The following is a 14,751-nucleotide window of genomic DNA, read 5'->3' on the forward strand; positions in this document are numbered from 1 at the left end:
CTCTTAGAAGAAAGGATGACTCACCATGAGTATGGCCTTACTAGATAACTTCCTGGACCATTAGAGATAGTCAGGGATCTAAGGATGGAGCTCTCAATGCCCCCTGTAAGTAGAAGACCTTCAGATACTTCTCCCTGTTTTCCATACTCTCTATATCCATCCAGCAATAATTTTAGACTACACTGACACACAGCACCTGCTGAGTGCAGCTGTTACAACACTCCTTGCTGGGGAGTGACTCTCACCAAGATACATGGAACACAGAACATATGTTGGTCCATTGCAGATTCTGAGTCTTGCACGATGGACACTTCTTACAGCTAGCCACTTTGTCACAGTAAGCCATGGTTCAAAACCAGCAGTGAACCAGGCCTGATTCACAAGGCAGCCTTGGAAGCAGCAGGTCACTCCTCTGAGACCTGGAGACCTGAGACAATACAAGGAACAGAAATGATCTGGTTTCAAAAACCACCAGAGAAGAGAGTAGACCAACATAACCCCCCATAATTATCCTGAGATGAACAATGTGTTTCTAAGAACTATTGCCAGAAATACAGTGGATACTACAGAGAGAGACTCAGAATGCCCTGAGCTAAGTGGTGCTGGAAGGAGGGAGGTTGGGTCTGTATAACCTTGTATAGCCTATTTCAGAGTAGCAGCTGTGTTAGTCTGTATTCGCAAAAAGAAAAGGAGGACTTGTGGCACCCTAGAGACTAAAAAATTTATCTGAGCATAAGCTTTCGTGAGCTCACGAAAGCTTATGCTCAAATAAATTTTTTAGTCTCTAGGGTGCCACAAGTCCTCCTTTTCTTCTTGTATCTGCAAGGAAGTGACTATCCCATAAGTGAGGATCAGCCAAGGCAATTCTCAAAAGTCAGAAACATAATTCCAATGCACATTTAAATTGAATATAGGAGTCACAAAAGAAGGGTCTAAAACTGGTTGGCAGAAATATGTTGACACAGGGTAAGTGAATTACATCAGTACAGTATCTGTCTTCCTGCAGATTCTGTTGGCACGCTCACTTGAATCAATTTGTGATGATACGCTTAAGCCTGCCAAGGAAGCCAACTACATGATCTGATCTTATGCCAAGCTCCTATTAACAACTGCATTTTCTATTGATGCCAGGATGTTCATTAACTGGGATCCATAATTACAAATAATTTAGAGACATACCATTTTCAATCACTTGCCAGTTGTAACCTAAACCTGACCTTAGAATGCTTTATTCTTAGCAAAAATTCACAGAGTAATCATCTTGCAAATGACTGCTATAGCACAGATATAATCAAGCAGAGGGTCAGAACACTAGAAATGTCTTTAGATCCCTTGGGAAATGCCCTGGGAGTAAAGCAATCGCAATCAGGATTGGGGGGCGCCTTGTGCTCGATGCTGTTCAAATTCAGACACATAGACAGGGCATCCAGCTCTGAAAGCTTATAGCCTAATTTAAGGCAAGGTGAAACAAGTGAGCAACACACAACAGGAGGGAAGATGCAAGAAGAAAGCAAAATACATGGCTACATAAGCTAGAAAGTGCAAAATGTGGGTAAATCCAAATCAGTAACTTTTTAACGGATTTGAAAGCCAGCAGGGACCATTGTGATTATGTGGCCTGAACACCTGTGTAACACAGGCCAGAGAACTTCCCCAGAGTAATTACAGAGCAAAAAATACAATTTGGTTTAATCAGATACCATCTTTTGCTGGGAGGTGTAACACAGCAGCCGTACGTGCGCCCAGAGTGCATCTCCACGTATGAGTGCTACACACAGCTTCCTCCCTAGTAACCCACTTCTATCCATAGCTCTGCTTATCGAGAGGTGGAACCCCACCCCCACCCTTTGGAAGAGGGAATCTGTGACGTGAGATTAATCACTACACTTTGGGATCATGGAGTTTTCCAGTCAGATAGCAAATCTCTATTGTGGTTTGGATTCACAGCTTGACCATGCACGTATTGGGTCAGCTTTGAACAGCATTGCATTGTACCACTTGAGAGTTTGGATTTTGTACCTCTGTGCCAAACTGTCGATAGAGGGGATTGTGACAAAACCCAAGAAACATTCACACTATCCAAAAATACGAAATGAAGAGGCTTTAAATCTGCTAGCAGCAATCCAGCGTATTACAGTAACCTTATAAGGATTATAAGCGGATAAGATTTCTCAAAAGCAGCTCCTATAATGCCATTTAATCAGGACAGAGACTTTCCCGGAGAGGAAGGAAAATGATGTTCTTTCTAGTGAATAAGAGAGAGAGCCCATAAAGCACATGCCTTTGAACATCACACTCCATTTCTTCGAGTACAAAGTTAAGGTATCATAGAATCCATTTAAACAAACATCTGATAAGCCAGAAATGAAAAGATACATTTTCTTTCTATGAAGCCATAATTTACATATTAACACTGAAAAACCTTTGGATTCCACCTAATTTGTTCATAAACAGAATCTTTCAGTATTTAATATAAAACAAACTAGTATCACAAACAACTGTCAAAGCCACGAGAGTTTGTGCGCTGTGATGTTCTACTGTATTATAACAATACAAAACTACAAAAATAAGATGTTACGTTATCTGTAAAATATATTCACTTACTTGCAAAATGACTTACGGATTCAAATTTTTAAATTATGCAATAAAATGTTACATTCTAGTTCATACTTTCCAGAGAAATAGATGTTAATTCTGTTCTGATGGAGAGCAATATTCTCTGAACCATGAACTAGCTAAGCCAATTCATAGTATTTTCCAGTTTCTGGATCGAAGTAACAGTTTAGACATGGATCATACAAAAGAGTCAGAACTTCCTCATCCTCCTCAGCACTGAAGTCATCTTCACCTGTGTGAATGGAGAAAAATAAGAGTAAAATTACCCTGCTAGTCACTCTTGAAACACAGGAAAAGCACCCTTCTATCACAGATGACAATCTGGCAGAGTGCCTCTTTAGGAGTGTGTAATCTCTTGGCTTTTGTGCAGAATACTAAAATTGTTACCTTTGAGGTTAACATTTATTCATGTTTTCATTCATGTTTCTAAAGGTTTATATTTAGTTAAGGTAAAATTATAATGCAAAGTTTGCCTAAGAACTGAAAGCACAGACAGTTTGCTGGAATAGTAGATTTAAAAGTTGGTCTAAAAATCTATCTATTAATAAGGGGTCAAAGGACTCCTACCGGAGATCTTTCTCACAGAATTGCTCAAATAATTTTATATTAGTATGCACAAAAAAATACAGTGAATCAGCTCTTAATCTGTGAAAATGAAACTGCATTAACCATTAAAATGTTCTAGATGAAAGAATCAGATAATCTAACATAAAGCAAAAGGTCTTGTTTTAGAGATTTCATCCTTGCTATGCTTGTCTCACACAATTTACCTTTAAGCTTGCTAACTTATTATTTAATTTGATCAGTTTTCTGTTGTTGAAAGTTATAAATGTATTAAATATAAGTAATTAAGTATGTACAATATGTTTCATTAACTGGCTTTAAACAGGTGGGTGGAGAAATTCTGTGTCAAAGCTAGTCTTAACGAATTTATTACGTCAGTAGTGCTGTAATAGGTAAAATCAAGCTGGCATTTCTTTGACTATAAACTCCTTGTGTATTGGATCATGCTTCAAGCTGGTAAACAAACTTACCTAAAATGTTACTGGTTTGGTAACTAGAGATGGTGTTATTCTGATAAACCTTTTTTACGTATAGAGCAGCAGAAATAATAATTTAGATCCTGCTCCAAATGCAGTTTGCTATCCCTAAACCAAAAATGGGTTCATTTAAAAAATGTATAAAATTTGTAAGTAATTAGTCCTTATGTATAGTGAGGCAGTGCACCATTTTGAAAAAAAACACAGCAAATCAACTATGAAACATTCAAGAAATGTAACTGAAAATTAATTTTCACGCATGCACTGCAATGACTGCATTTCCTACTGTCTTGACATCATACTGGTCATTACATCATGACATTATAGGTTCATTATAGTTTTGTTATAACAGTAAAAAGATGTCAGCGCAAGTCTCTGGAAACCAAAGTTACAATGCAAAATCAAAAGTTTGGTGATCATGTGGGCCAAATTCTGATGTCAGTTACTCCGTATAGATACACAGTAGATGGAATCCACTGATCCATCCTCCGTTGCCCATTCCCAACTTCTGGCAAACAGAGGCTAGGGCCACGTCAGAGTTTTTGCATCCCAGGTGTTGCATCCCTGCCCATAGCCACTGATGGACCTATCCTCCATGAACTTTTGCTATTGGCTTCAGTGGGGCCAGATTTTCACCCAGTAACTCTACTAGAGAGCATGGTCAGATGACACGCAAGAAAATTTAGCAATGCTTCATTTCACTAAAAGGAATAATGTCAATTCAGTTTCGACTAACACTAAAGAAGTTTGTTACCGCTAAAACAAGCAATACGCACCCTTACTACAACTTCCTTGTTCCTAGACTTTACTGCATGTTAGAAATTTTGTAGAAAAACTTACATTTTGCAAGATAACACCATTAGTGATTTTTTTTCCAGGTAGCAGAACAACCAATAAGAATTGGGTCTACCTCAGTTCCAACAACTACTGAAATGCACGATACAGAGAAATTCAAGTACATTTTTATAATATTTCTACTGCTTTCCGGCAATACAATATTTCTATTTCTTGAATGTCAGTTTGTACATGCATCTGACGAAGTGGGTATTCTCCCACAAAAGCTTATGCTCCAATACGTCTGTTAGTTTACAAGGTGCCACAGGACTCTTTGCCGCTTTTACAGATCCAGACTAACACGGCTACCCCTCTGATAGTTTGTACATTAACCCTGATGTACAAGATTGTAATGCAGGAGTCAGATTTTCTAGCCCATCATCCATTACAGGCGAAGGGCGTATGAAACCTCTCAGCACCAAAGAGTTAATAGGATGCAGTCAGCTAATAAATCAGTATAAATCTAATATTTTGGGCATTATGTTAACTGCAAGAATGTTTTTAGGATATGGAAATCAATTCTTAGCCCCAAGTAGAAGTACACTGATAGCACTAAAGATGGATATGTACTATAAACGTTTCATATAGGAAAGTTCTTTTCTCAGTTCTGCCTTTTATAAAAGCTAAATGTAAGTTATGATATATAAGTTTTTGATAGGAAATAATTGACAGTTGAATGCAATCTGTACCTAGCAATTCATCCTAAACGTTTACCTCTTGCTCAGAACAGTAATGCAAATCAGGTGGTTTGAACGCGCCGCTACCTCATAGGAAGTAATAGCCTGTTATGCTAACACCCCTGGTTTCACCACACTCAGCGTCTATTTACAGCTGGGATTGCACAACGATATATGGGTTATATTATCAGGTGGCCAAAAAATAGGCTGGTGAGATAGATGCGCACAGAAATACAGGGTACTTGCCTGTCCAGTAATTAGCGTTCTTTGAGATGTTTGTCCTCGTGGGTGCTCCCCATCAGGATGTGGGTGTACCAGGGCACACTTGATGAGAGATTTTTCGTCAGCCGTGTCTGTGGGTCTGCACCTGCACCCCATACAGCCTTGTGGTCCAGTACAAGGGCATATAGGAAGGGGTGATCTTGCCGTCGCTCCACTTCCTTCTCAGCTACAAAGCCCAACAGCAGGACTCCGCATTAGAGGGAAAGAGGGCAGGTGGAGCAGCACCCCTAGAGACAAAACATCTGGAAGAACTCCAGTTACCGTACAGGTAAGCAATCTCTCCCTCTTCAACACTGAATTTCGTCTCCCATTTTGTTGCCCAGTCTCCCCGTTTTGTGAGATCCCTTTGTAACTCTTTGCAGTTTGCTTTGGACTTAACTATCTTGAGGGCCACAATAGTGGAACAGGCATATTTGAGGACTTGTCAGTTCTCTGCATCTGTGAAGGCAGATGAGGGCTGCAGCAGGACGGAGACCTCCGGTTGCCTCAGACTCTCCTGCCACCGGGTCCAGGCTCCTTCCTGTCAAGTTTCGTGAGGTTGTTGCCTGCACACTGGCTCCCACTCGTTAAAAGATTTCATGCAAAGGCCTCTGCCAAGGGTATAACATCTCTCACTATCAAAGTCCTGTGGTGATAGATGAGTGGTGGTGGGAACAGGAGCAATGAGCTCTGGGAGTCCCTAGTCACAAATCTGCATGCAGGTGGCAGCCGTGTGTTGGTCGTCTTGTGCTTAGACTTGTGAGACAGAAGTGCAATTTTGGCAGCTGCCACCATGACTGAGCAGTCCTTTTCAGGATCCCATCTGTTCATCCTGAACAGGGAAGGGGCTAGAAAAGGTGCCCTGAACATAGGCTGTCTCAATGCCCTCCTGGCTGGATGGCTGTGTCCAGCCGGATTACTCTACCTACGCTCAGAACATCCAAAGCAAAATAATGAAGTTCACCACTTGGAATGTTCGCACTCTCATGGATTCCCCGAACAGTGATGGTCCTGAAAGAAGAACTGCCATAAGAACTAGAGAACTTGAAAGACCTGACATTGATATTGCTGCCGTAAATGAGATCCATTGGGCAGATGAAGACCAACTGAAAGAAGATGGAGGTGGTTATACCTTCTTTTGGAAAGGAAAGACATCTGAAGAGAGGCATATTCATGGGATTGGTTTTGCCATCAAAAACAAAATTGCTAACCAGCTTTTAGAACTCCCTATGGGTATTAACGAATGTCTCATGACTCTTCATCTTAAGCTTAGTAACAACCAGTATGCCAAGGTCATTAGTGTGTATATTCCCAAAGTGGACGATGACGAAGACAACAAGGAGCAGTTCTACTGTGCTCTTGATGAAGTTCTCACTGCCACAGCCAGGGAAGACAAGCTTATCCTCATAGGTGACCTCATGGGTGACACCCCAAACTCTGGCGAGACGCCACTGGGAAAAAAGGGCTGGAGAAAGTTAACTCTAATGGCATTCTTCTCCTCAGCAAATGTGTGCAACATGATTTTCCTATCACAAAACCATCTTGAGACAGAGGGACACATATAAGACCATTTGGAAACACCCATGTTCCGAACACTGGCATCTTCTTGACTATGTCATTGTCAGAGCCTGTGATCGTACTGATGTCCATATTACACAAGCCATGACAGGTTCAGATGACTGCTGGACAGACCATCGGTTAGTCAGATCAATCACGAACATACTGCTTGCACCATAACACAGTAAACAACTAAAAGACTAAAACTAAAACAACTAAAACTAAAAAATATGGAAGAGATTTAACATCAAGGCATTTCAAAACCATGCTAGTCACGAGACCCTTCCGCAACGCCGCAGTGAGAGGCTCGCTGACCTACCTGACAACATCAATCACATCCAAACACATTGGGAGATTTTAGAGGTCCTGAGCTCCCCCATCTCCTACTGAAGGGAACAGGATCTCCAGCTGGTCAGCACCTTGGAAAATGAGACTGAAAGGATGAAATGTTGCCTCAATTAAATCAGTGGGCATTTTGCACTGATTTTAATGGAGTCAAGCTCACTTTACATGTCTGAAGTCGGGCATCTAAAAACTGAGATGCTCAGAGGCCATTTCTGAAAATTTGGCCTTAATTCTTATCTAAACTCAGAGGCATAAGATATTCATTATTTATATTACAGTAGTGCTGCCATGTTTATACAGTGACCATAGCCCAGAGCTTGGGTATAAAGACATCCTCCTATTTTATACAAAAGGGGTTTTCACTGTATTCCAGGTTTTAGTACCTGAAAACGGCTCACAATCTGGACATCACTATAGGCATACATGGGCCAAATTTTGACCTGGACTCTGTGGTGGTAACTCTACTGGACCCACTGTCAGATGTGCTGCACATTTAGCAGAATATCCTTAATGTTTTCTCCAATATTATCTTGGACAATAGGCAAGGTGCTCAGCTCTGTATTGTAATTATATGCTCCAGAGTTAATTTATAAATGTTGCCAAGAGTTGCACCCTGAACAACAAGACTGTTTAGCATGGTCCTTAGAGTTCTTTTATGAGAAGTTAAGGCAAGTAAATTGATGAAAAAAGAGGCGAGTTCGAAAGAGTTTTATGTGTGAGCCATTTACTACCCATTTTTTCATATGAAAGATATCAAATAAAATGTAATGGACTCTAAATCATAAACATCAATGACCAAAGGAAAAAAAAAACTTTTAAAGATATCAAACAAATTGGCTCAAATTTTGCTCTCAATTACATCTCTGCACCCTATTGACAATAAGTCTATTTCTTGTGACACCTGGATACATCTCTGGATATGCCAAAAGAAAAGGAGTACTTGTGGCACCTTAGAGACTAACCAATTTATTTGAGCATGAGCTTTCGTGAGCTACAGCTCACTTCGTCGGATGCATGCTGTAGCTCATGAAAGCTTATCCTCAAATAAATTGGTTAGTCTCTAAGGTGCCACAAGTACTCTTTTTCTTTTGGCAAATACAGACTAACACGGCTGTTACTCTGATCTCTGGATATGTTTCTAAAGGAGCACATGCTTAAGAACGTAATTGTAAACTTTAAAGTGCAGTGGTTTTTATGGAATATTGTCCACTTAGGTATTTCCCTTGAGTTATGCCAAAAATAAAGAATATCTTCCAAATCTTTTATTAACATGAGCAAAATTATATTGACTTTTTTGTTTTAGGATACTGTTAAAGAAGTATATAAAAGATGACAAAGATATTTTGTATGGGTTATAAATAATTACAGGTGTTCATTATGGATATGATTTTATTATCTTTGGCACTTGAGTGTTCACGATTTCAGAGTCATAAGTTCTTGAAGTCTGGCAATTGCTATTTGTACAACTTCACAAGATAGATTAGAAAATTAACTATTAAACTAACATTTTGTTTAAAATAAAGATAGGAGGGCAGAGGTTGTTGGTATGAACGGTCTGATCCCATTCACCAAGCAGTTCAGGAATTTAAGGGTAAGTAGTAGCATGCTTCTGTGAACCTGAGTTAAAGCTGTTATAGGTTTATAACAGAATAGGAAATTTTTGTATAATGTCTTTCATACAAAGTACTGCAAACACCAACTTACCACTTACAGGTCAAATTTTGTCTCGTGTTTGCATCTGTAAGGGGTTTGTCCACTCAAGATGGCTAAAAGTACATTTAAACACTACCGACACACATAAAATATTTTATCATTAAAGCAAGTGAATTTGTGAGGATTTCACAAATTACCTTGGTCAGAGATTCTAGTGAGAATAATAAGGAAAAAACAACAAATTAGCAAATATGCTTTGATGTCACTTTCTGAACTAAATCTTTCAATTTTCAACCTTATGACTTCCTGAGGTCCTTCCAACCCTGATATTCTATGATTCTATGAAATTCTAGGGTTACTGCAGCAAGTTTTGGATTCCATAATACTGACATCAAGAATCATCTGAGGCCCCTATCAGAAATATATGTCTAACTTGCTTTTAACTCAAGGATTACTGTCCCATTCCCTTTGGTTTATTTAAGCCACTTAACATAACATATTATTCGATTCTTCAAAGCAAGGTCCCCTCTTGACAGCAGAGTTCTATTTTGCTGTCATAAGCAATTACAAATGTACACCTATGAAAAGATTCCCAATTTGAGGGGCATAATCAATTTTAGACAGTATATCACTGAAACATGTTCATCCCTTGGGCAGCCAAAATACACAGCTGAGATTTATGACATCTCACACTGAATTCTCTGTACCTGGAGAAAAATATAGGAACCTATTCTATTCTCTACGGTAGCAGAAAAGAAAAAAGGACCTTTGTAGAAAGAGATGTATTTATTTTAATTCTACTGTTGTTCACTGTCCTGTTTCAGCACATGTTCTTTGTCATCCTCCAGCCAGGGTTGGATTTAGGGGTGCCAGGCTCGGGGGTGCTGTTTTTGTTGTTAGCGGCAAAAGGGAAAATAGAATGTTTGAAGTAACATGTTTCAGGTATTCTGTATGTGGATTCATTTTTCACTAACTTTCTAGAATGTTCTGGACCTTTGTAGAATCTCATGGAACCTTCCAGGCTTTCTGAGCACTACATTTTCCTCAAACCTCCTAGAATGTTGTCAGCCATGCACTTGCGGGAATCTAAGGGGTGGAGCATCGCTAGTCAATCAGTGAGACATAAGAACGAAGTGAGAGCCCAGCTGCAATATTGTGAACCTTGTTTTATTGTGTAATTGTGAAAGTGTACTTGTGTTTTAAGATTTGAAGAGTGTAAGTAGCGACTAATAAAGGACATATTTAATGAGATGCCAGAGATATCTGTCAAACCCCTGTCTCTGCAGCAATATAAAAGAAATACCGGTACTCCTTTTGCTATACTTAACACGTAACGTTTGATGACTTTCTAAGACTGTGGAATACAGACTTTTGCTCTCCCTAATACTGTCCGTTTCCCCCCATAGAAAATAAAAGATGTCCCCGAAGAAGCCTTCAGGAGCTCAGTATAGGAAGCGAAATGCTCAGTTGCAATCCAGTTTGCAGCACGGGGCAAATTTTACAGAGCCTATGACAGGGATAAAATATGCATGCAAATTTTGCGTCAAAGCCGCGAAATGGGCTACAAATGCAATAAAAATAAGGTATTCAAAAGTTTAACAAATGAGGGGGGGCACCAAAGGCACTCCTCGCCGGGAGCACCATTTGGTCTAGGACCAGACCTGCCTCCAGCGAAGAACCTTAACATATGGGTGCTGCTATCATGTTAGGTGATGACTGAACATTGTTTAACAGTGCTCAAGAGTCACACCAAGCTTTCATTTAGGACATGATCTGAACTCTTTACTCACATAAGCAATGCTTACTCAATGGAGCTATTCTTGTGTGTAGGGATTATTTGCATGACTAAAGGTTGCAGCCTCATGTTTACACATCCCCTCTATATGGACTCTCCATTCCTACCTCCTTCTACCCCAGCCCCCAGGAGCAACGTCCCCTTTCAAAATGAACAGTAAGAATCAGAGGACTTAAAGAGTCAGACCCATAATTTAGCTCCATGGAAGTGCAACCAAATGACCACAATAACTTCCTTGCAGAAGTCAGCATTTAACAGACGTATAAGAACAATATTGAGCAATACTTCTCTGTTACAATTTGTAAATTATTACACATCCTTCACATATTCTCCTCACTGTCCCATCTTTATAAATTCCTACCTGGAATATTTAGACTTGCTGAAGCTTCAATATGCTTTGCTAGCTCTTGGCTTGGAAGAATTATGGGGGGGCTGAACACATTTAACCAGTCCCTGAAAAAGATGAATCCAAATGTCAGTCATTCTGAACAAAGTTGTTTTGTTCCTCCCTAAATCTCACAATTAAGTTAAAAACTTTTCATAAACATCTTAGGTGTGATGAAACAAAATAAAGCTAGATTTCCAGATGTTATCAAATTATGTGCTTTTCACATTTAATAAACTCAATAGCATCAGTCTTCAAAAGTTTGAAAATTAAGGTGTACTTAGCAGCAAAACGAGTATCTCCTAGGTAGAAATCTCTAGACAGTTCTACAGTGAGCCCTAAAGCTCACAAAGTAATTTTCCTTCAAGTAAACACACTCAGGAATATGGGCATTTGACTATAACAGAAAATATCTGAACAACAACAAAACCCACCTCTATTTTAAAATTACCCATTTTCTGTGCATTGCATTTTGATATACTGCTAACACCAATTACTAAACCAAAACTAATGAAATAAGCACAGTTAACCAGATATACAATGGAATTTCATAATCACAGACAAATACACATTAAAACACATTCATAACAACACATCTATAAAGACTTCTCATGGACTTTCTTGCTAATGGAGCATTTTCTAACAACATTTTATTTTGTTTCTCTAATTATAGCAGACAGAAAAATTCCTATATGGCAGCAAATTACAGGTTTCTATTAAACTGCAACACAGTTAGCTCATTAAATGAATATACTTGCATAATCATACACATACACCTATTTACACGTGTATACACTTCTGGTCTGATTTTCAAAGGAACATTTGTTTTTATTTACTGCATTATTATTTCCAGAATATATCCGACAAAAGTGATAGGGAAGAAGAATGTTCAATGTAGTTTAAAAAAAAAAAGGGGGGAGGGGGGAATTAACAACAAGTACCAGACCCTTATAAATGAGAAAATTATACAACAGTATCTTAAGTCTTATTACCCACAATCCATGATGGCAGAGGGAGAGAGAGAAGAGAGCATAGTACCACAACCACAGAAAGACCATATGCTCTTCTGGGCAGGGCCCGTAGTTTTGTTATGTGTTCGTCCCATGCTTAACACAATAGGCTTGAAACGCCTCGGTGCTACTGCAGTACAAACAATAAAAACAACAATATGTACACATTCACTAGGGTACCTTTTTGTATAACTACCACAGAGCTAAGAAATGCAGTGTAAATTAAGAACACATTTTACTCGCCGAATATATAGTTAGAAGACTATGGAGAAGGACCCCTCCCGGACCCAACTGCTGCAGTGGTGTTTTGCTTCAGTAAATAACAAAATTTGGTGGGCCTTTGATAATTAAGATTTGGTGGGCCTTCGGTAATTAAGAAGGGAGTCTGGGCCAGTTAATCCATGGATGGCTTATTTACCCCTTATTTAACTTGACCTGCTTTTTATGCCTTTGTTGCACTTTGTATTTTCTAAAGCTTTGTGAAATGACTTTCATGTTATCATGTGTTCACACAAAATCCAATTGTTCATATACTGCACTCCATTTGTTGCAGTTGAATGTGGTATGACAGAAAGCATCGTATTTCAGGTAATGGAGAATAAAACAGACCTTTAGGGAAATGTGTGTTTTGGTTGCAGACTAAGCTGCAGACTTTTTCACCAACAGAATTTGGGCAGAAGTTGCCGCATCAGCATGCCCAGGTTACCAGGGCAGTTCTTTCACGTTACACTGTGAATCAAACCGGCTCTTGCACACCACTAGGGGGCCATGTTTCAGTATGGAAAAATAGCTGCAAGTACATGGGCCCATCAGTTTCTACGGCAGGACTCTGGTATTTGTCAGAACTTCCACATAAACCATGAACTAGCCTTAAATGCATTAAAAGCCTTAACAGTTGAACACGGAATCCCGATGTGGACCTTGGTAAACAACCCTACCTTATTAGATTAAGGCATGTCTCCAGATAGGTCCCTCCTGCTGGGCCAAGCTGTGCTCAGTGCAAAACTGAAGGTGGTGGGGGAGGGAGGGAAGGGACAAAGGTGCCTTTAAAGGTGCCACCCTTATGTTTGCCTCATGCTGGGGCTGGCTTAGGACTGGGTGGGTTTCTGGCATACGTCAGAGCAATTTCCGGGCTGCCGTAACTAATACCTTATTGGTCGTGGTTCCAATGGGCTGTTCCAGCAGCCAGACACAGGGATGTCCTGGGCACGTCCCTATGCCGTAGGCCAGGAGGACGAGGTGCAAGAGCTGCTAAGGTGGCTCTTAACCACTCAGTGATTCCTCTGGGCTAGGGGAATGCTCATGAAGCCAGCCAGATCTGCTGGCTTTTCACTACTTTCTGGCTGCCAGCTTGGGGCCCATGATCTGGCACATAATAAATATGTAAGATACTGGTGCTTACAGTGCTTTCTGCAAATCCATGCCGACCTGAGATAACACATACTCGGATTTATTTCTGAAAGAGAAACCTGGCAGAGCTCAGTTGGATACTGTGGCTGCTAAAATAGGCCTTTTGCTTTCCTTCTCTCAGTTGGTTCTTGTGCTGCTGGTGCATGTTATTGCTTCCACATCATCTGCTACTGGTCTGTACACACAATCTGGGGTGAATCTGGGGACATACACCTGCTCTTTTGCAGCCAAGATGAAAAAAACTAATTTTCCACCTCAGAAAACACAACTGCTGGGGCAAAAGTTCACCAAGTACAATAGAGGATTTAAAGAGATATATATTGAATTTTCCATAATTTTAATATGTACAAAATAAAATTTAAAATGTTCTTTTATACCATCCTTGTATTTGCACCTAGATGACCAACTTCACAACCAGTCCTAGCTACCACTCAGCCACTGGCAGTGAGGACCAGTCCACGCCGCGCACACAACAGTATACTTTCTCCAGACTGCTCATTACCATTTCTCTCTGCCACTCTCCACACACACATTCTCCAAAAACACCCTAAAGAGTATCCCGTTCCACCCAAGTGTCCAAAGCGTCACAGAATGCCAGTTAGGTAAGAGAGTGCACTAGAATGCACAGAGTCACAGGTAAAACCACTCCAGTTCCTGCAGTTTGCATTTCTGGTATTATCTACCTTGAGCACAAGCTCTTGAGTTTTTGTGCTTCTGCTGGGACCAGGGTTTAATCATAATTAGCTGACATTATAGTTAATCTCAGATTTGACCTGGTTCATGCTGGGTGGTCAGTCATGATCAAGCATCGTGACAGCTAACTTGACTCTTCACAATCACATTCAAACACCACTAGGTTTTGAGCGAAGACAAGCTCCAAGAGAAATTACAGGGGGAATTGAAAGAATATGAAAGGTAATGTTTTGCTGGAGCATGTGTCTTAATACCCTACACCAGCAAAAAACACCACAAAATCTTTAAGGAAGAGTGGTGGGTCAGATCCAGAGAGAGAGAGAGAGAGGACTAGACTGTGTCTCATCTGAAGGATAGTACCTCCAGGAGGTGCCTATTAATACCATACTGGTGCAATGGCCAATTTTTAAACTGCAATATCTTGGCTCTTTAAAATTTTTTTCTTTTCAATTTAATATTATGGACTCCTTGTTGG

The 14,751-nt window shown here is 40.0% G+C and overlaps 1 protein-coding gene across 12 annotated transcripts in view; it reads right to left on the bottom strand.

Moving 5' to 3' along the window:
• Window positions 1-2,200: 2,200 nt before the first annotated feature.
• The window catches only part of CFAP20DC (CFAP20 domain containing), a 182,754-nt gene continuing 170,203 nt past the window's right edge, over window positions 2,201-14,751 (bottom strand). For 11 of the 12 annotated variants that reach the window (XM_077821929.1, XM_077821928.1, XM_077821931.1 and 8 more), the window contains 2 exons: window positions 11,140-11,231; window positions 2,201-2,848 (listed from right to left, as the gene is read on the bottom strand). In XM_077821929.1, the coding sequence (XP_077678055.1) occupies window positions 2,736-2,848; window positions 11,140-11,231 (205 nt within the window). In that variant the 3' untranslated portion in view covers window positions 2,201-2,735. The remainder of the gene's footprint in view (window positions 2,849-11,139; window positions 11,232-14,751) is intronic. The other variant, XM_077821932.1, reaches the window with a different exon arrangement.

This window comes from Eretmochelys imbricata, chromosome 7 (assembly GCF_965152235.1).
Source record: "Eretmochelys imbricata isolate rEreImb1 chromosome 7, rEreImb1.hap1, whole genome shotgun sequence".
Taxonomy (NCBI): Eukaryota; Metazoa; Chordata; order Testudines; family Cheloniidae; genus Eretmochelys; species Eretmochelys imbricata.